The sequence below is a fragment of the Dipodomys ordii genome, unplaced genomic scaffold (assembly GCF_000151885.1).
Source record: "Dipodomys ordii isolate 6190 unplaced genomic scaffold, Dord_2.0 Scaffold24, whole genome shotgun sequence".
NCBI classification, from domain to species: domain Eukaryota; kingdom Metazoa; phylum Chordata; class Mammalia; order Rodentia; family Heteromyidae; genus Dipodomys; species Dipodomys ordii.
In genome coordinates, this window is record NW_012267240.1 from 15,730,599 (window position 1) to 15,751,953 (window position 21,355).

Consider the following 21,355-nt stretch of genomic DNA (forward strand, 5'->3'; position numbering starts at 1 on the left):
CACTGTCCCTCAGCTCTTCAGCTCAAGGCTAGCACTCTACCACTTGAGCCACAGTGCCACTTCCGGCTTTTTTCTTATGTGGTGCTGAGGAATTGAACCCAGGGCCTCAGGCATGCAAGGCAAGTGCTCTACCACTGAGCCACCTTCCCAGCCCCTGTCCCTGAGTTCTTTTGCACAAAGCTAGCACTCTACCACTTGAGCTACACCACCACTTCGAGCTTTTCCTGAGTAGTTTATTGGGGATAAGCCTCACAAACTTTCCTGCCTAGGCTGGACTTGGAACTGCAATCCTCAGATCTCAGCTTCCCAAGTAGCTAGGATTACAGGCATGAGCTGCCAGCACCTGGCTTCCCAGCCTTTTTTTTTTTTGCTGGTCTTGGGGCTTGAACTCTGGGCCTGGGCGCTGTCCTTCAGCTCTTCAGTTCAAGGCTAGCGCTCTACCACTTGAGCCACTGCGCCACTTCCAGTTTTCTGAGTGGCTTATTGGAGTCTGAGTTTCCTGGGCTGGCTTTTGAACCACAATCCTCAGATCTCAGCCTCCTGAGTAGCTAGAATTACAGGCGTGAGCCACCAGTGCCCGGTCCTAGCATAGTGTATGTTCAATTTCCATGGAAGTAAATTAACCACGTACAGTGAATGAATCCTTACTTACTAAGCTGGCTCTTCTCTATCCACATTAAGCCTTTGTCCCAAGTCTCTTTGTATGCCTACCTACAGAAAAAGCCAAATTGATCTTAAGAATATTTTTGTTTCTGGACACCATGTGTTGACTAGCTAGTAGGTAACAACTCTACTCCTCATGCCTACTAATCCTTCCATCCACAAGCTTAGACCTGTCTTCTGTGGCCCATTTCCCATGTAGGAAAGAAAAATGTCAAGTGTCTGAGCACCCATATGCTCACACGCATTGTACTAACCAAGCATGGGCATTACCTCCAATAAAGTTTTGTATTCATATTTTGGGATATTTTCTGCACTTAAAAGTGTTTTAAGTTGGGGGCTAGGAAAGTGGCTCAGTGGTAGAGTGCTTGCCTTGCGTGCATGAGGCCCTGGGTTTGATCCCTCAGCACCACATAAGCAGAAAAAGCTGGAAGTGGAGTTGTGGCTCAAGTGGTAAGAGTGCTATCCTTGAGCTGAAGAGCTGAGGGACAGCGCCCAGGCCCCAGAGTTCAGGCACCACAACTGACAAAAAGTTTTAAGTTTCACCATGCGTCATAGAAAAGACTCATACAGCCAGAAGAAACAGGCCACATCCTAAGAATACATAACTATTGTTTTATTACATCCTGTGAATATGTAACCAACACTTTATTACATCCTTTGTTACATCCTAAGGCTGCATAAATAACATTACATCCGAAGAGTACGTAACACTGCATTTGTTTTAGTGCTTCCTAATAAGGTATGAATGAACAATTCCTACTAGGGAATGAAGCTTCCTTTGGGATTACTTTGAAGTGGGTTTCTTATTTTTGGGTGGCTTCCTAACCTTATTAGGGTTAGGAATGAGTTTCTTCACTTTAAGGGGCTGCAAGGCGACACAGAAAGCCTCCCTCCCTTCCACAGATTTTCTCTTGCATTTTCCCAGGTCTTCAGATGAAGTTTCCAAACTCTCTTTGTATTGATTTTCTGAGGATTCGGTGTCACCATCTTCAGCAGCTCCGAGTCTGTCCGGCAACCATGGGACGTACAAGCTGGGCACCCTGGGGAGGATGGCTTTCACTTGCTCAGCGAAGTCGGCAGTGTTTTTCTTGAACCCCAAGGCCAGCAGGCATTTTAATCCCAAGGCGGGGGCCAATCTTTCACTGAGCCGGGGAACCTGACAGGCGGGAACGTCTCTGCTTAAGCTCAACTGGACCAAGTGGGAAGTAATGACGGCGGGTTTGACAGACTTGCACACCAGGACCAGGAGCAGCTCACCCCTTTCCAGGGCCTTGGTGACCTCGTTGACGCCAATAGCCAGTTGCCTCCTGATGTGCAAGGGTGACCACCCGGACACCTGCTGGCCAGCCTCAGGCTTCTCCTTGGGACCCTCACTTCCATCAACCCCTGAGCTGCATCTTTCTCTGCTCTGCTTCCTCCTTTTCTTGTGGTCCTCAACTTTCTGAAGTCCAACAGACACAAATCTGTCTTCGATAGTCTGCAGTATGAAGTACATGTCCTCTCTCTGCAGGGTGCTCCAGCAGATGGCGTACGGGTTGTTCAAGGATGTCTTCACCACCAGTGGTCTCGCCTTGCGCACAGATCCCCGCTGGGGTGCTTGAGGTGCCTCAGCCATCTTGAAAACCTTTCACAGGGAAGAAAAGTGAGCACAGGACAGCCCTATTAGCCTTGAGAGTGCCTGAGGAATCCAGAGCCAATGGAGGGAAGCACTCACTTCACTTCTCTCATTTGCTTCCTTTTATTGTTAGTGCAATGTGGTCTTCATGTTCAGGCAATGTGGGTATGTGTATTACTGCCTTTGTAATGAAACTTATGTGCTCATCCACTTCTGGCTGGGAATATGGCTCAAAGTGGCTAAGGTGCTTATCAACCAAGTGTGAGGCCCTGAGTTCAAAACCCAATACTGCCCCAAAATACATATATTCTCTACTTGCTCCTTACCTTTTTCTTTGCACTGTTGAGGATTGAGCCCACGGCCTTGGATATGACACACAAGTATTCTTCCACTGAGCTACACCCCTCGCCCCATGCAAAATGAATTAAGCTTATAGGTTTGGCATTTCTAAATTGCTTTCTAGTTCAGCTTAGTTCATTCAGCAAACATGCACGGAGCACCTCTAAGGGTGCAGCATATCCTACATCTGTTGGTAAATAAGACCCTACATATGCCAGCAGACCTTGTCACCTGTAAAGCACATGGAACTCCTAACTGATCATGGGGCTTGAACTCAGCCTGGGCACGGTCGGTCCCTCAGCTCTTCAGCTCAAGGCACTTGAACCACAAAGCCACTTCCAGTTTTCTGGTGGTTTACTGAAGATAAGAGTCTCACAGACTTTCCAGCCCAAGCTGGCTTTAAACCACGATCCTCAGATCTCAGCCATCTGAGTAGCTAGGATTACAGGCGTGAGCCATCAGCGCCTGACTTCAGAGTCAGCTTTTAAGAGCTAAGTACTCTAAACATTTGCTATACATGCAGGCATATTCTCTCATTGTATTCTCTCTCAACTAGCTAAGTGGCTGCCAATCTCATGAAAACCAGGGAAACGGAATGCAGTCCTTACAGGGGAACTTTTTTTTGTTTTTGTCGGCCGTGGGGCTTGAACCCTGGGCCTGGGCACTGTCCCTTCAGCTCTTCAGCTCAAGGCTTGCGCTCTACCACTTGAGCTACAGCACCACTTCCAAGGGGAACTATTATAGACCTCAGGTCTAAGGAACATATTCTGTTCATCCTCCTCCAAAGCAACTGCACATTCCTTTTTCTTCTCACTGTTTTCTTCCTTCCCTTCTTCCTAGGCTGAGAATGATTCACAGAGCCCTACTTGGCAATGTTCCTCTGCTGAGAAGCTCCAGACAAGACTCTGCTGCTGAAAAGCTAGCTAGCAGTGGAGTGGCTCTGAGCATGTATACTTCCTATGGGAACTGTTTTTTCTTTGCATGTAGTACTTGATTCTCTTTAACATTTCTATAGAATTCCCTAGTGTAAATGAGGAAATAACCCACTGCCCAAAGTCACTATTTTTGAGGGTTTTTTGGTTGGGGGGCTGGTTGAGGTTCGCAATTGCAGGGCTTGAACTCAGGACCTGGCCGCTGTCCCTGAGCTCTTTTGCTCAAGGCTAGTGCTCTACCGCTTTTAAGCCACAGCATTGCTTCTGGTTTTTTATTGCAACTTTGAACTGTGGATCCTCAGATATAAGCCTCCTAAGTAGCTAGGATTACAGGCATGAGCCATCAACCCCTGGCTTTTTTTCTTTCTCTTTCAGTCAGAGCTGTACCCCAACATTAACCTGTAGCTTCTGAAAATAGAGGGCTGTACCCCAACATTAACCTGTGGCTTCTGAAAATAGAGGGCTAAGGACATGGCTCAAGTGGCAGAGCTTCTGCCTAACAAGCACAAGGCACTGAGCTCAAAACTCCAGTACCCTGAGCAAAATCAAACCATACTGATGGTTGGTTCTCACCCCAGTGCTATGAACCAGAATATCTATAAGTATGGCCAAGTTATCTGGGATCATAAAAAGCTATCTGAATAACTTTTTACCACAAAGGGGTGGAGGCGTGGAAAGTCTGATATCACCTGGTCGCTGATCCTCCTGATCACCTTCCCATAGAAAACTTATCCTGGGGTGAGAGGTAAGAGGTAGTACTGGTCAAGTAAGTGCTGCCCACACAGCTGGAGACATCTACCAGAGCAGCTTCCTTTGATGCTGCCCCCTGGCAAGCCCTGCCCCATCTCAATAGCTCCTGCTCCCCTCAAGCTCAGGAAATCATCCAGAAACAAGGCAAGCTGCCCCTAGCAGCTGCCACCAGACTGTAAGAGACCAGGCACACAGGGGAAGAAGTGATGGGGAGCAAAACAAAATAGCCAGTGTTCTGGCCAGTCTGCAGGTCAGTTACTATGTTTCACCACCCAATCGGCATGCATGCAATAAATACTTACAATGGGTGTGCTCCGGAGCAGAGAAACAGCAAGAAAGGAATTAACTTTTCTGCTCTCTAAAATCTGGTGAGATAAAAGAATCAAAAAAGGTGGGAAAGCAGAAGCTCATGAACTATATAATACAATAAAAAGTACTGTTAAGAATAGCTTCAGCAGGGTACTAGTAGTTCATGCTTGTAAACCCTAGGTACTTAGGAGGCTTAGATATGAAGAACTTTGCTTCAAAGCTAGCCTAGACAGAAAAGTCTGCAAGTCTTCACCTCTAACCATCAAAAAGCAGGTTCAGAGGTATGGTCATACCTCTGGTATGGTATGGTAGAATGCCAAGACCAAGGCAAGGTATGTTTAGAGCTTAGTGTGGAAGCCTCTACTGGCTCTCGACATGCTGGCCCCATTTTCTACCAGCCTTTCTCCTTTCACACAAATTACACCCAGCTTTGGGCCTGTAGTATTTAACAAGGTCCCAGCTTCTCATCCCTGTGACTTTTTTTTGGGGGGGAGGGGGTGGAGGGTCAGTTGTGGGGCTTGAACTCTGGGCTTGGATGCTATCCTTGTGCTCTTCAGCTCAAGGCTAGATCTCTACCACTTGTGCACAGGGCCACTTCCGGTTTTCTAGTGGTTTATTGGAGATAAGAGTCTCACAGACTTTCCTGCCCGGGCTGGCTTTGAACTGTGATCCTCAGATCTCAGTCTCCTGAGCAGCTAGGATTATAGGCATGAGCCACCAGCGCCTGGCTATCCCTGTGTCTTTCTATCTTATTTCCTCTCCCTAGAATACTACACTTACCCTCGTTATCACACCACTCTTACTCATCAACAAGTATTTATGGATTATGAATGATGCATCAGGCCACAGTGTATTGAAAATGTTGGGCAAAACCAACTCACTGATCTCAGTGAGCATGGAGTCCATGAAGGCCTATCAACAGGTAAAACAATCAAAGATGCTGGGTTATAGGTGGCCTATGCCTATGATCCTAGCTACTTAGGAGTCTGAGAACCAGATGATCACAGTTCCAAGTCTGATGTTCCTGACACTGCCCAACACATAGCTGTCAGTCATCCTAAGATTAGGACTACCAAGCCACCCTGGGCAGAAAAGTGGGAGATGCCTACAGAGGGAAGTTGGACAGGGTGACTCACCTGTGATTCAGGGAAGAGAGTAAACGGAAAAGGTGGATTGGGGGTGAGACCCAAGCCCAAGCTTGGGGAAGGGAGACCCTAATCCTAAAAATTGCCAAAGGAAAACAAGGCTGGAAGCTTGCTGAAGATATCCGTGCCAGGTTAAGCCAGCATGAAGCCTGGGGGTCAAACCCAAATACTGCATTACAAGACGCCTTAGGGATGACAACGCCAGGGCCTAATTTAGGGCGTCGGGATAGGGAGGCCTTGAAGAAGCGATTTTGTAACTGCCTACCAAGGAGACTGTAACGCAGGGGGTGGGGGGCAGAATGAGAGGTGCTAACTAACCAATGTTGCTAGGGCAGAGCGCGAGCCTAAGAAACAGGCGAAGACATCCAGGCTGGTATTGACGCTGGCGAGGCTGCAGAGGATGCGATGGCGACGTCTAAGGCAAAGGTGTGGCAGGATTAGGAAGATGGAGCACAAAGGCAAGGCATTCTGCATGAGATTTAGCAGCACAGATCGATGTCCCCGGAGTAGTTCGGGTACGGAAGGGAAGTGGGAGACGGGGAGAAGACTAGAGGCGAATGCATCGGGTCCTGCGTTAGGAGGCAGGGCGGCTGCGGAGAGAGCAGGCCCAGAAGGAGCGGCTTCGCGCGACGATCGCCGGAGGCAGCATTCCCGGTCTGGGGTTAATTCCCTCCCTGTGCTCGGCCCACCCGGAGCAAGATCCCTTCCATCCCCTCCTATCCCCCCTACCCCGCCCCCCCAGCCTACCTGGGCGCCCACCACGAGCTCACGACCCGGGAGCCACAGCCGGAACCAGCATCTGCGCAGGACCCCGCCCCCGGTTGCGCATGCGCCTGCGCCGTAGACACGCCAGGGCGCGTGCGCAGAGCCCGCACCTCGCCGCTGCCCCGCCTTCCAAACAGGGTAGGCGTGGCGAGTTCGGGTCGTGGAAGCTGACTCTCGTGCTTTATCACTCTACGTCAGGTCCACCCCTAGGGGAAGTCTGGCCACAGTTATCACGCGACCTGAAACGAGGAGGCAAAGGCGATCGTAAAGCAAATCTGAATTTAGGATTCAACGTAGATGATGGGCAGACAGCCTAAAGCGGCCGTGCGCAAGCGCAGTCCCTGTCTCGCGATATCCTGCGGTTGCCAAGGTAACCTGCGGCTCGCGGTCTCTGCGCCTGATTGGTTGAGGAGCGACTGGAGCCTTGTTCCCTCTGAGCATCATTCCCCTCTAGTCTCTCGTCGGAGTTTCTACCGTGGGGCGCCTTGGGATCCTCGCCTCCTACCTCTTCTCGTTGGGGGCGCACAAAATCCCAACCCCTGGGCCTTTGTCCCTGTGTCCAGCGAATTCCTGCGGGTTGCCCAGCAACAGGATCATCAAATAAATGGGGGCTAAAGGGTTCGGTAAACCAAGTGCTCGCGGACAATAGGGAATCCCGGGCCCACTGAAAGAGAAGGGGTTTACTTAACTGGTCCGCAGCAGTGTTCCAGAACGTTGGACCTGGGCTGGGAAGGTGGCTCAGTGGTAGAGCGCTTGCCTTGCATGCATGAGGCCCTGGGTTTGATTCCTCAGCACCACATAAGCAAAAAGAAAAAAGCCGGAAGTGGCGCTGTGGTTCAAGTGGTAGAGCACTAGCCTTGAGCTGAAGAGCTAAGGGACAGCGCCCAGACCCAGAGTTCAGGACTATGACCGGACCCCACCCCCCCAAAAAAAAAATAAACCAGAATGTTCGACCAACTGTCTGCTCTAGTTGCCCACCCAAAATGGAGACAAATTTATGAACAGACGCTAGGTAATTGGGGACGATTGGTAAAATACTAGAATCTTAATTTAGAGACTGGAGTTTTTGTTGTTGTTGTTTTAATCTGTTGATCTACACTTAGTAAGAATTTGGAAGACAGAGGGTTGCTTCTGGCGTAGCCTAGGGAACCTCCTCCCTCCACCTTCCCTTCTTTTCCTCCTCCCTCTCTTCCTTCTTTCTTGTTCTGAGGATTGACCTGAGATCCCCAGTCTTGCAAGCAATCGATCCCTTGAGCCATGGTCCGAGTCGTTCTGTTTTTCAGTTTATTTTTGAAATGTGTGTGTATGTGCACACGCGCACACGCATGTTTTCCAATACTGGAGTGTGAAGTCAGGTTGTCTTGCTTCATAAGTATACCTCTACCACTTGCACAGTGCCTCTAGTCTGGCTTTTCGTTGATTAATTGGGATGGAGTCTTCGACACTTTTGCTTGAGCTAGTTTCTAACTTCAGTCCTCAGATCTCAGCCTCCTGAGTAGCTTGGATTAGAGAAGTGAACTGTAGGTGACTAGCTATTCTGGTTATTTTGCTCTTTGCCTGGGCCAGCCTGGAACATGATACACCTATTTATGCTTCCTACTGTAGCTGGGATGACAGGCCTATGTCTTGACCCCCAGCCTTTTCTTTCGAGGTGAGATCTCATGAACACTTTTGTCTAGATTGGCCTGGAAATGCAATCTTCCTTATCTTAGCCTCCCTCATAGCTCAATAACAGGTGCCAATCCTCATGCCTAGCTACTGGTTGAGATAGGGTCTCAAAAACGTTTTGCCTAGGCTGGCCTCAAACTTTGATTATCTTGATCTCAATTCCGAAGTAGCCAGGATCACAGGTGTGAGGTACTGTGCCAGGCTTTTCCCCTGTATTTTCCATTTTCAACACTTACTTGGTACTTAACCACAAAATTAATGAAATAAAAATCGTTACTTTGGGTCAAAGATTATTCCAAAGTTACACAGGAGAAAATACGACGTGATTAAAAAATACAATTAGATAATTAAGAAATAGGTTACAATGAGTGTGAGTGTATATGTAGATTTTTTGGGGGGGGCGGGGAGTTGGTCATGGTGCTTGAGCTCTGGGCCTGGGTACTGTCCCTGAGCTCTTCAGCTTAAGGCAAGCACTCTACCACTTAAGTCACAGTGCCATTTCCAGTTTTCTGGTGGTTAATTGGAGATAGAGTCTCATACACTTTCCTGTCTGGGCTGGCTTTGAACCACAACCCTCAGATCTCAGCCTCTTGAGTGACTAGGATTACAGGCATAAGCCACCGGCACCTGGCTTATATATAGATTTTTGTTTGCTTCAAAATTTCAATCATGTTAACTGAGCATTAGTGGCTCACATCCATAATCCTAGCAATTCAGGAAGCTGAGGTCTGAGCATCACAATTCAAAGCCAGCTTGGGCAGCTGTGAGACTCTTACGTCCAATTAACTACTAAACAAAAAGTAAGAAGTGAAGCTAAGGTTGAAGTGGCACAGCACTAGTCTTCAGCACAAAACCTCAGGGACAGCACCAAGGCCCTCAGTCCAAGATTCACGGCTGGCAAAGGAAAAAAATATGAGTTCCCTATGATAAGCTAAAAATGTCATGTAGTTCCCAAAACAAATACATATTCAAAGCTGGTATGGAGACTCTCATACACACATACATACACACCTGTAAATCCTAGCACTTAGGATACTAAAGCAGGAGGACCCTTAGTTCTAGGCCAGTCTCAGCCTGGACTACATAGGGATTCCAAGACATGAGCTTGGGCAATAGGACAAGATCTTAATTTAGTAAACAAGAAGGATGAAGAGGAAAAGGAGGAGGAGAAGGAGTCATCTAGAGAAATGGGAAGGACATTTCTATTTTTTCCTTTGAAGTTCCAGATTGATAACAGATTATCAGTCTTCCAGTTACATGGCTGGAGCTAGGTTACCCAGTTTGAAATCTTAATTTCATAACTAGCATATGGCCCTAGGTAATTAATTATCCTCTATGAGGTTATAAAAATAGTACCTATTATGGGGATTAGAAGAGCTGATCCATATAAACTGCTTAGCATTTTGCTGGGCCCATTGTAACTGCATAGTAAACTCAGTTGTGACAAATCCAGTGACAGCCATGGCAGAATTAAGTTAATAAAAAAATAAATATAGCTTCTATGATTTTAGGGCTTATGTTCTGTTTTAAGATGATAAAATTCTACAAGAATTTTTGCTAAAAATGAATAACTATATTTGAAAGGTCATTTCTCTCCCATTTGTATTGCATAAACATTTCAACCAAAAAACAAATCCAGCTTTAGCCAGGAGCTAATGGCTCATGCCTGTAATCCTAGCCACTCAGGAGGCTGAGATCAGAGGATTGTAGTTCAAAGCCAACCCTGGGTAGAAAGGTCTGTGACTCTAACAGCCAATAAACTAGTCAGAAAAAGCCAGAAGTGGCGCTGTGGCTCAAGTGGTAGAGTGCTAGCCTTGAGCAAAAGAAGCTCAAGGACAGTGCCCAGGCCCTGAGTTCAAGCTCCAGGACCTGCATAAAATCTGGCTTTTAACTCTTACAAATTTCATATTCCATACTGAATAATCCATTTTACTTTTAGTAATTACTGTTACTTTTTTATTAACAACTTACTTTATCCATTAAAATATCAGGGCTGGTCACCGGTGGCTCATGCCTATAAGCTACTCAGAGGCTAAGATCTAAGAATCTCAGTTTGAAGCCAGTCAGGGCAGACAATTCCATGAAATTGTTATATCCAAATAACCAGCAAAACTTGGAAGTGGAGGCATGGCTCAAGTGGTAGAGTTCAGTCCATGAGGACAAAAAGCTAAATTAGATTATCAGGCTCTGAGTTCAGGCCCCAATACAGGCAAATCAGGTGTTTGAATAACTTACAAACGTTTTGAATAACTTACAAAGGTTTTATTTTTTATAACAAATCTTCAATTTATTTGAAGCAATTTTAAGTTACAGCAATCACAAAAACCAGGGAATAGTCAGAAACGATGAAAGAATGATCAGGAGTACTGAATTTTTTTAATTTGTTTTTAACACTGTCATGACTTTATTCAAAACACAGTTGCACAAAAGTATTCAAAATTTTAAGGAGAGATTCTTGAAGAACTTAACACATTATATACATACTGCCATACAAAGAGCATTAAAACATGACCCAAAACTTCTACAAAATAAAAACCCACCCTTACTTATTTGCATGAAAATACCACCCACAGAGCTAAAGAAGTCTTAAAAGTTATCTTGAAAGGCTCTAAATGTAGTCTTCAAACCAAAGAACTCTAATTTTGACTGCACAATAGATGATTGATAAGTCAATATATAGATTTCATTTTAAAATAAGCATTTTATAATTGGCAGAGCATGTTTTAGGAATGAACACAGGCATTTCAATTGATAAAATTAGGAGAGAAAAATGTTCATCTTTTGGAGATTTCAATCTCTACCGCCAAATTTATCTCAAGTGTTTTATTTCAGTCAGTTGTGCAGCCTTTTTAGTTTGTCACAAACTTCATAAGTATTTTAAAACACTAAATTATATATCTTAAACAAAAAGGGAGTGACAGCAATACTGTACTCAGTGATTTGTGCCTGAGAGAGAAGCAGAGCATCAAATTTGTCAAAGCTGTCTTGAACATGGAGCCTCCATGACCAAAGGGAGATAGACTTGTCTACTGTTTTAGTTAGTAGCCATATAAGAAAGGACACACAACAATCACAAATATTTTTCTGTCTTTAACAGGCAAACAATTTGAAAATAAATCTCAATTTTCCTATCAATTTAGTTTCAAATATTCTTCCAACTGCCTACTATACTCCAGTGGGATACTTGATTATGCTTTAAAACTATAGATAGGAGGGGCTGGGAAGGTGGCTCAGTGGTAGAGCGCTTGCCTTGCATGCCTGAGGCCCTGGGTTCGATTCCTCAGCACCACATAAGCAAAAAGAAAAAAGCCGGAAGTGGCGCTGTGGCTCAAGTGGTAGAGCGCTATCCTTGAGCTGAAGAGCTGAGGGACAGCACCCAGGCCCAGAGTTCAGGCCCCACGACCGGACCAAAAACAACAACAACAAACAACAACTATAGATAGGAAATTAAAAGTTCTACTCAGAAAAGCTATAAATACTTTACAAGGTTAGTTTCCAACTCATTTGGAAAACCCGTTTAAAAAATCCACTGTCTCAAAAGGCTTTATTATATTAATTCTAGAATAGTTCTGTTGTTAAATTTGTATGCTTTGGGGCTGGGAAGGTGGCTCAGTGGTAGAGTGCTTGCCTTGCATTCATGAGGCCCTGCTTTCAATTCCTCAGCACCACATAAACAGTAAAAGCCAGAAGCAGAGCTATGGCTCAAGTGGTAGAGCACTACCCTTGAGGTGAAGAGCTGAGGGGCAGCCCCCAGAGTTCAGGCTCCACAACCAACGAAAAATAAAATAAAAAAATTAAAAATGTATATGCTTTTCCCAACAGTAATGGAAGATTCCAGATAATGAATTCAGGGTGATAAGTTGTGTCAGTAGCTATAAACTTTTAATGAAACAACTGCACATCCAATGAAAAATGCAACAGAAACTGAAATAGAAGAATGTAAAGGAATTGACCATCAGATTATTTCATGTATGTGTGGGTCCTGGGGCTTGAAATCAGGGCCTGGGCACTGTCCCTGACCTTTTATGCTCAAGGCTAGTGCTTTAATGCTTAAGTCATAGCTCCACTTCCAGCTTTTTGGTGGTTAATTAGAGATAAGAGTCTCACAGACTTTCTTGCTATGATCCTCCTGAATAGCTAGGATTACGGTCATGAGCCACTGGCACCTGGCAACCATTAGATCCCCCCTGCCCCCCACCCCCCAGGCCTTCTAACCTTTGCTCTATGTGTGTTCTTGCTATGTAATATATAATGACAATAGTTAAAAACACAGTCTTTTAAATCAGTTACAAGAATAGACTTTAATGATGAGCAGACTTCAGGTCTGTGAATGTGTGGGATTCCTGGGCGTCAAGCAATTTCTGGGTAACAGCATGAAGGGTTGTACCACACACCCATCCATCAGCCAGGAAGGAGGAAAAGAGCTTGATGGGATTTGACTGTTCATAATACTTGCACAATAGCAAACATAAAACTCTCTGTGAACCAAAGGCGGGATAACAGGTGTGGTGAGTGCTTTCTGTGCTCAGCACTCAATGGAATGTCAGCAGCTGGGTCTAGACCCGAACAGTAACCTGTACCCTGAGGTGAACAGGCTGGGAGAGGAGGAAGAGGATGCAGAATGGACAGGTCTCCACTGAACTGGGAAATGGACAATGAAGAAACATGTTGGTGAGTCTTTTAATAATCTGGTTTTTCCATATAGGACAGCAATTTGGAAGAAGAAAGTGCATTAAAAGGAGCTCATTAGAGAACATTCTAGACTAATAGAAAAAGATTGCAGTGTAGCTTTTCTTGTCTTTCATCTCCTTTTAATGTCAGAATGTCTCCTCTCTCAATGGCCACCCCTGGACTAATAGTTCTGCTCTGAGATTCATTTGTCCTGACACACACACACACACACACACTCACACACACACACACTGCCCAGAACATTTCTCTAAGATTTGTTTTTTAATCTTTTAGTTGGAAACAGACTCATTTCACCATAAAAATGTACTTTCTTTTTGTGTTGATATTATTTGGGGTGGTTCATCCGAAATGAGACTCAGGGATGTTCTTACTCCAGCTGGTTTCCAGCTGTGATGTTAGGATCTCAGCCTCCTGAATAAAATATATTTTCAAAGAGGAATAAAAATGAGAGTCAAATGCAAAGGTATCACATTAATTTTTTTTCTTGTTATTGTAAAGTCGGTGTACAGAAGGGGTATAGTTACACATGCCAGGTAAAGAGTACATTTCTTTTTGGATAATGGCACCCCTTTCCTCACTCTCTCCGTTTTTCCCTCCCATCCCACCTACAAGTTACGTAGTTAATTTTCAGCATAGTGTCTAGTGAGTACCATTGCTGCATTTGTTCACCCTTTGTCCCTCCATTTCTGTGCCCCCCGTACCCTCTCAAAGACAGATAAAAGAACAAGACAAAAAGAAAATAAAACAAAAATAACAACAAAGGAAGAAAACTCTATTTCCTGGAGTTCATTTCAGAAAATGTTATTTTTGTTTTTGCCGGTCGTGGGGCTTGAGCTAAATTATTTTATATGATCAGAGGCACATCACATTGTGCTTTTGGTTTCATCATCTAAGAATATCCTTTGGTCTCGCTGTGTGTATGGATGCCTAGAGTCCTGTATAACTTATCATTTTCTTTTTTTAATCAATGTTTGTTTTTCATATTTATCAGTTTATTTCTTTTTGTCAGTTTTAGGACTTGAACGCAGGGCCTGGGCACTGTCCCTGACCTGTTTGGTTCAAAGCTAGCATTCTACCATGTTGAGCCATAGCTCCACTTCTAGTTTTCTGCTGTTTAATTGGACATCCGAGTCTCATGGACTTTCTTGTCCAGGCTGGCTTTGAACCATGATCCTCAGATCTGAGCCTCTTGAGTAGCTAGGCTTACAGACCTGAGCCACCAGCGCCCGATTATCTTAGAGCAATTTAGATCTAGCTTCCTTAGCACGTTTCGGGGGCGGGGCTTCTTCTTTGACGTTGGAATTCACTCTCTTACAGGAGGTTTCTTTTCTCCCAGGCACCTTTCTCCGGAATCGGAAATGGACTCCTCTTAGGATCAGAGGATCATTTTCCCACCGCCCAGGTGGAAGAGAGAGGTTTCCAAGGAGAGGGAATCCCAACTGAAGTCCGGGTCCTGGGGAGACCTGAAAGCAACTCTGGAGAAAAGATAGGACGACGCGCTGGGAGCCAGTGGCTCACACCTGAGATCTCAGGATCAGGGTTCGAAGCCAGCCGGGACAGGTCAAATCCGTGAGACTCTTAAGAGCTGGAATTGAAGCTGTGACTCAAGCGATAGCCTTGAGTGGAAGAAAGTTCAGGGACAGCACCCAGGCCTTGAGTTCAAGTCGGCACACACTAAAAGGAGAAGGCCAGGGGTTGACGAAGAGTCCTCAGTGGTCTTTCCAGCGCCAGCAATGCTGGCCTTAAAGCCGGGGTTTCCCGGACCACCCCCCCCCCCCCCCCGGGCTGGAGCCCCACCCGCCCCGCCCCGCCCCACCAAAAGCCGCCCTTCAACTCCGCCAGCCAATGAGAGCCAGCCTGGCTCGGAGCTCAGCCAATGGGAGCAGCCGGGAGCGTAGAGCTGTCCCCTTAAGGAGCAGCCCGCCGCGGAGTCCCAGCGCTCAGAGCGCGGTGGCTGCCCGGATCCATCACCATGTCTCTGCAGGTAACGGGGACGACCGTGGGGGAGGGATGCTCGGGCCCAGAACCGTGCCCATGGGGCAAGACAGGGCGAGACCACCCCTGGGCAGCTGCTACTAGCCTTCCTCGCCCCCCCCCCGCCAGGAGTCCCCAAAGGCGACCCTAAGGTCAGTCCCACACCTGTCCAGGGGCCCCTTTGATTGCACCGTAGACTGCAAGGTGCCATCTGTTGACAAGCAGCCAGGTCCTCCATGGTAACGCTTCTGGGCCCCAAGGACCGGTTTAAATTACCGAGTGGAAAATCAACCCAGGCAGAGCACAGGGAGCCCAACTCCACCCCGTTCCTTCCATCTCGGGGAGACCACGGCCCCGGTGAAGATCTGACTCTGAAATAACGCTCGATTGACTTGCCCACTGTGGGACCCTTTGGGAAAGAGAACAAACGTGAAGAAATAACCATCAGGAATCCCTTCGCCCTAGCACTAAGCGCTACTATCAGGATAGATGAGTTCCTTGTATTGTTGTCCTGTGCCTCTGGTGCCTCGATTGTGCACGGAATACAGCTGTGATCCTTTTGCAACAGCTTTGTTTCGGTACCTACCTCTATTCTGAACAATTTCTTATCGTTAAACATTCTGCTAAAATATAAATTTTTCAATGTGTAACATGTTCTGGAATGAGCAAACTTAATTTCTTCAAGTAAGATGTTATCTTGTAGAAGACGCTAAAAACATGTATTTCAGAGTTGTGGGAGAGTGATTCATGCCTATAATGTCAGCTACTTGGGAGACAGAGATATGAGGATTGAGATTCAAAGCCAGCCCAGACAGGAAAGTCTGTAAGACTCTTGTCTCCAATCAACCACCAAAAAGCCAGAAGTGAACCTGTAGCTCAAATGGTGGAACACCAACCAGCCTTGAGCAAAATGCACCCAGATCTACACACACACACACACACACACAGAGTTGTGAAAGTTCAATCCTATGCCATACCCCTTCTTAGCCTGTGACATTGTTACTTGAAGAGATGGTGACATGGGCATTTAAAACAGTAGCTGGCATAGAATAAGCTTGTTGAGCATTTAAATATCTTCATATATGTGAGTCAAGTTCAAGTCACTTTGAACTTATTTAAAATCCAAAGACCTGAATAGTTAATTTGTTTGTTTTTGTGCCAGTCCTGGGGCTAGAGAACTCTACTTAAGGCCTGGATGCTGTCTCTAAGCTTCTTTTGCTCAAGGCTAACACTCTACCACTAAGAGCCAGAGTTTCACTTCCAGCTGTTTTGGTAGTTAATTGGAGATAAGAGTCTCAGACTTTCTTGCCCTGGTTGGCTTTGAATCACAATCCTTAGATCTCAGCCTCTTCAGTAGCTAGGATAACAGGTTTTAGCCACTGGCACCTAGCTTTTATTTCTTTATTCTAGAGGAAGTAGACTGGCAGACTCTTCTGGAAGCAACAAAGCAAATGGAATTGCTAATTCAGCTATCATTTCCCAATCTAATATGGAAATTACAATATGTTTGTTTACTTTTGTCAGCAGAGCTTTTAGGAGAAATTGGCAGCCATCCTAACTGGACGTGTTTCCTTCCTATGTGATGCTGCGAAATCACTCAGTGAGGTTAAAATTCCTCAACAAATTAATGAACCCATACCCACCCCACACACATGAAAGTTAGCAACCAGAGACTCGTCCAGCACTTTGTTCAAAGTAAACAGCAATATGTAGTTAAAGCGGTGTCTCACCTGTGTAATACTTCTCTGATCCTCCTAAGACCTACCCACTCATCAATCCATCCAACAAGGACAGGGCTCAGGTCAGGCTCTAGCCACCTACCAGCAGTCTGCCAGGCTTGGCTGGAGGTAGATACAAGGTGAATACTTATGCATGCTCTTAGTTATGAAATATGTGGGGTAATAATCAAAGACAAGCATACCAGCCTGTATGTTGAGTTCTAGTAAACTTCAGCCAGCCTAGAGCAGCTTTTCCTGGCCCTTGTCAGCTGAAGAAAACCAGCACCTGCTCCAGACTTGGCAAAGCACCATCTCACTGCTCCATCTCCTGTCTCCGGAGGCTGAGATCTAAGAATTGTGGTTTGAAGCCCAGGCAAGAAAGCTCATGAGACTCTTATTTCCAAATAAGCACTAAAAAAGCCAAAAGTAGAGTGATGGCTCAAATGGTAGAGTGCTAGCCTTGAGAAAAAAAAATCACGGACAGTACCCAAGCCCTGAGTTCAAGCCCTTGGATGGGTACCAAAAGCAGAGGAGGAGGAAGAGGAGGGGGAGGAGGAGGAAGAGGAGAAGGAGGAGGAGATATTTGCATTCTGTGTGTAATACTAATAATATACCCTCACCCCAAGACTGAGACAAATGAAGCATCTCTTATCTAAAATTCTTGGCATCAAGGTATTTCAGACTTTTGATTTTCTCTCTTCAGACTTTGGAATATTTGCCTGCGCACACAATGGCTTAGGGATGGGCCACAAGCCTAAACGTGGAATCAAATCTGTGTGTGTTACACACGCACCTTATCCACATATAGAGTCCTATAGAATATTGTCCCCACAGGTATACTTTGATGTGATGACAGATGTGGAATGTTCCATTTGTGACATCATGTCAACATTCAAAAAGTTTCCAGTTTGGGAACATTTCAGATGTAGGGATTTTGGGTTTAGGGATGGCTCCGCTCCATCTGCAGTGGCATTTGCTTGCTCGCTTGTGTGCTTTCTCCTCTGAAGCAGCATCTCAGAGGAGACAGGTGCCTGGGGTAGAAGTCCCACAGCAGTGTGCCTCGAAGTTGAATTCAGACCTGAGTGTGTGTGTGTGCGCGCGCGCACGCCCATGCGCATAAAGCCAGTGTTTCCCCTCCTCACCTGCCCCCCCCCCCATAGCAGCGGGTTCAGGTTCATAGTGTATAGAGAGGAAAAGACCTGGGGTTGCAGGAAGGGAAAGAGGGACCAAGGGAGAGGGGTGCTCAGCACTGCTCTGAAATGGGGTTCCCTAAATGGAGGGGGAGGGGGAAGAGGATGCCTGAAATAGCAGGGGAAATGGTGTCAGGGCCTTGTTCTTTTATAGAGGACCACAAGACATTCCCTAGGTGACTTTAGATTTCGTGGTCCTGAAAGTATGAAGAACAGCTTTCCACAAGCTCCTTCCTGAAACACAGGGAGCTTACGTGGCTTTGGAGAAACCTTAGAATGCTAATCAAGGCTTGGCTTTGCCAAAAGAGAGTTGAGCTGGTGTTACTGGAGAATGGTGTGGGACAGGACTCAGCAACCAGAACCCCTGAGATAGGATGTACCCAAACAAGACGATCCTGCCTCTCCTGAGTGGCCCTGCCCTGCCCTGTCCTGGGTAGCACCAACTAGCACTTTCATTTTGTTCTTACTATAGACACACAATACATGCATGTAATAGAAAACTGGGAGAATCTAAAAGTTTTTTTTAAAAGAAAACAGGCAACTTACCAATAATCAGAGGCAATTACGGATGACCTCGTTCAACATATTTATTTCTAGTTTGTATTATTTTTCTGGACAATGTTTAAAATGGAAGGCATAGAAACAATTATAGGGTTTAGTTTTGGTTAAACCATAAATGGAAAGGGTTTTGAACGTCTTGCTTCATTGTACTAAGTTTCTCAGATTTTTCTAGAACTAGTACTCCTCCAAAAAAAGCCTGTGTGTGTGTGTGCGTGTGTGTGTTTGCATGTATATGCGGGTGCATACATAGTACTCGTGCTTGAACTTAGAGCCTGAGCACTGTCCTTTGCCTTTTTTGCTCAAGGTTGGCACTTTAACCACCTGAACCACAGTTCCACTTCTGGCTTCTTTGATGGTTAACAAAGAATTACATGGATTTTTCTGCCTGAGCTGGCTTTGGCCCACAATTCTCAGATCTCAGCCTCCAGAGTAGCTAGAATTTCTAAGAGCCTTATAGCAAAAAAAAAAAGTAGCTAAACTTTATTGAGCAGTTGCCCTATGCCAGGTACTTTATTTGTAAGTACTTTACCTGTATTACCTGCCCTATGCCAGGTACTTCATTTGTAAGTACTTTACCTGGCCCAGATTGGACTCAAATACATCATCCTCCTGCATTTATCTCCCAAGATCTGGGATTACAAGTGTACACCACCAAAGTTTGGCTTAAGTCTCCAGTGTTTTTTTTATAGTGATGGAAAGCCAATTAACACAGTTTTTTGTTTTTGTTTTGTCGGTCATGGGGTTTGAGCTCTGGGTCTGGGTGCTATCCCTCAGCTCTTCAGCTCAAGGTGAGCACTCTACCAATTGAGCCACAGCACCACTTCCGGTTTTCTAGTGGTTTATTGGAGATAAGAGTTTCAAGGACTTTCCTGCTTGGGCTGGCTTTGAACCACAATCCTCAGATCTCAGCCCCTGAGTAGCTAGGATTACAGGAGTAAGCCTGTAACATCAGTTTAACACAGCTTTTCAGTGTTTGCCCACGATAGGGCAGACAGCATTTCCTATTTAGACATATTCGTATACAAAGTTCTGTTAATCAGTTCAAAGGAGATAAACAGCTTCTCATTTGTGGAAATCAGTTAAAGTAAGTCTAACAGGTTTTGGGTTCTGTGCAGAAAGGAATGACAAGCATTCAACTACGTGAGGAATCTTTCTTTGGAAACTAGTTAGTGCTCTAACTAGTGGCTGAGACTGTAGAACATGGGTACACAAGCACTGACGGGCACCAGGGGGTATACCAGGAACCTAGTGTGGTAAAGTCAGCATTTAGGAAGAAGAGGAAGATGGTATTCATCAAAACATCTATCTTGGTCATAAGACCTTTTGAAAAATTAGTAAATTGGAACCTGTTCAATAATAAGAATGTTACTTTGAGCCAGGCACCAGTGGCTTGCATCTGTAATCCTAGCTAGTCAGGAGGCTGAGAGCTAAGGAGGATCATGGTTCAAAGCCAGTTGGAGAGAAAAGCCCATCTCCAAAGTAACTGGTAAGAAACCTGGCTGAGGTTATGACTCAAGTGTAGAGGACCATGTAAGCAAGCAAACCAAGGGAGTGCAAAACCCTGAGTTCCAAACTCAAAGAACTTTGTCAGGTAAGTAACAAGAAATGTACTTAAGAATCCAAATAAATTAGGATAATTATGGGGAAAGCAGACTAGTAATTGTTCAATTCTACTGGCAACATCTCTCTTCTCTGAGTTGCGTGAACAGCTAGAAATCATGATGGGTATACATAACGTTAGCAAATACACTCTGGGCTTCCTTTTGTGTTTGTGTCTTTGTTTCTCGCACTAGGCTGACTTTGACAGGGCCACGGAAGACGTGAGGAAACTGAAAACAAGACCAGAGGATGAAGAACTGAAGGAACTCTATGGGCTTTACAAACAAGCTATCATTGGAGACATTAATATTGGTATCATATCATCACTTTAAGAAACACTCACATGATTGGCTTGACCAATGTTGCTATGTGTGCACAGCACAAAATCCACCTGACCACCTGTCTCTTCTCTTGGCAGCGTGTCCAGTCATGCTAGACTTGAAGGGCAAAGCCAAATGGGAAGCCTGGAGCCTTCAAAAAGGTGCTTAACTCTGAAATCCAGTTCCAAAAGCCCTTCTCAACCTCCCATGGTACAATCAAGGAGATAACCTGTTTGTCTCTTTCCAGGGCTATCCAAGGAAGATGCCATGACTGCCTATGTTTCTAAAGCAAAAGAGCTGATAGAAAAATACGGAATTTAGAATCGAGCATAGGATAAATGTTCACGGTGGTGTCAGAACCTGGCATTTAGGGGGAAATGGGTGGTGAACTCTGTAAATTGGGTGTATCTTTGCTCTTTGTGTGAACTATAATGCTTAGGATTATCTGGAAACTACAGATAGTTAACTGAACTCGACTACTTAAGCCAGGTGATTTTAAAAGTTCTTTTAAAGAGAATTGTTATTCTGGACTATGTAGATAAAAACTTGAACAAAGATGACTTATTTGGCTTATTTGTGCATCTATAATGAGCTAGTGCTATTGAAGCAATAAAAACGGTTTATTAAGATTAATAGGTGCTGGCTAGGTGCCCATGGTTCACGCCTGTAGTCCTAGCTACTCAGGAGGCTGAGTTCTGACGATCACAGTCCAAAGCCAGCCCAGGCAGAAAAGTCCATCAGACTCTTCTTTTTCTTCTTTTTTTTCTTGGTGGCTGTGAGACTTGAACTCAGGGTCTGAGCTCTGTCTCTGAGTGATTGTGCTCAAGCCAGTGCTCTACCACTTTGAGCCATAGCTCCACTTCTGGTTTTTTGGTGGTTAATTGAAGAGTAGAGTCTCATGGACTTTCCTGCCCCAGCTAGCTTTGAACTGTGATTCTCAAATCTCAGCCTCCTGAGTAGTTAGAATTACAGGCGTGAGCCACCAGCGCCCAGCAAGCCCATGAGATTCTCATCTTGAGCAAAAAAACCTCAAGAGACAGTGCCTAGGTCTGAGTTCAAAAGGATTGGCACATACACGCACACACACACACACACACACACACACACACACATTA

The 21,355-nt window shown here is 45.4% G+C and overlaps 2 protein-coding genes across 3 annotated transcripts; one reads left to right on the top strand and one right to left on the bottom strand.

Annotated features, from left to right (window-relative positions):
• Positions 1 to 1,255: 1,255 nt before the first annotated feature.
• On the bottom strand, positions 1,256 to 6,580 carry Rpp38 (ribonuclease P/MRP 38kDa subunit). Of its 2 annotated transcripts, XM_013014618.1 has the most exons (3): positions 6,501 to 6,580; positions 4,602 to 4,664; positions 1,256 to 2,287 (listed from the first exon to the last, which is right to left on the bottom strand). In XM_013014618.1, the coding sequence occupies exon 3, from the start codon at positions 2,276 to 2,278 to the stop codon at positions 1,448 to 1,450; it is 831 nt and encodes a 276-aa protein (XP_012870072.1). In that variant the 5' UTR covers positions 2,279 to 2,287; positions 4,602 to 4,664; positions 6,501 to 6,580; the 3' UTR covers positions 1,256 to 1,447. The 2 variants fall into 2 exon arrangements, with proteins under 2 accessions (XP_012870072.1, XP_012870074.1); XM_013014620.1 differs by lacking the exon at positions 4,602 to 4,664.
• Positions 6,581 to 14,799: 8,219 nt separating this feature from the next.
• Acbd7 (acyl-CoA binding domain containing 7) lies at positions 14,800 to 20,719 on the top strand. Its single transcript, XM_013014632.1, has 4 exons — positions 14,800 to 14,862; positions 20,115 to 20,232; positions 20,339 to 20,401; positions 20,488 to 20,719. The coding sequence occupies exons 1-4, from the start codon at positions 14,851 to 14,853 to the stop codon at positions 20,559 to 20,561; spliced, it is 267 nt and encodes an 88-aa protein (XP_012870086.1). The 5' UTR covers positions 14,800 to 14,850; the 3' UTR covers positions 20,562 to 20,719.
• The last annotated feature ends 636 nt before the right edge of the window (positions 20,720 to 21,355 follow it).

Excerpts from the sequence above, each read along its gene's own strand:
- Rpp38 (XM_013014620.1), bottom strand. The coding sequence starts at position 2,278 with ATGGCTGAGGCACCTCAAGCACCCCAGCGGGGATCTGTGCGCAAGGCG.
- Acbd7 (XM_013014632.1), top strand. Across the intron at positions 20,233-20,338 it reads CATTGGAGACATTAATATTG|CGTGTCCAGTCATGCTAGAC; the intron begins GTATCATATCAT and ends TTCTCTTGGCAG. Across the intron at positions 20,402-20,487 it reads AGCCTGGAGCCTTCAAAAAG|GGCTATCCAAGGAAGATGCC; the intron begins GTGCTTAACTCT and ends GTCTCTTTCCAG.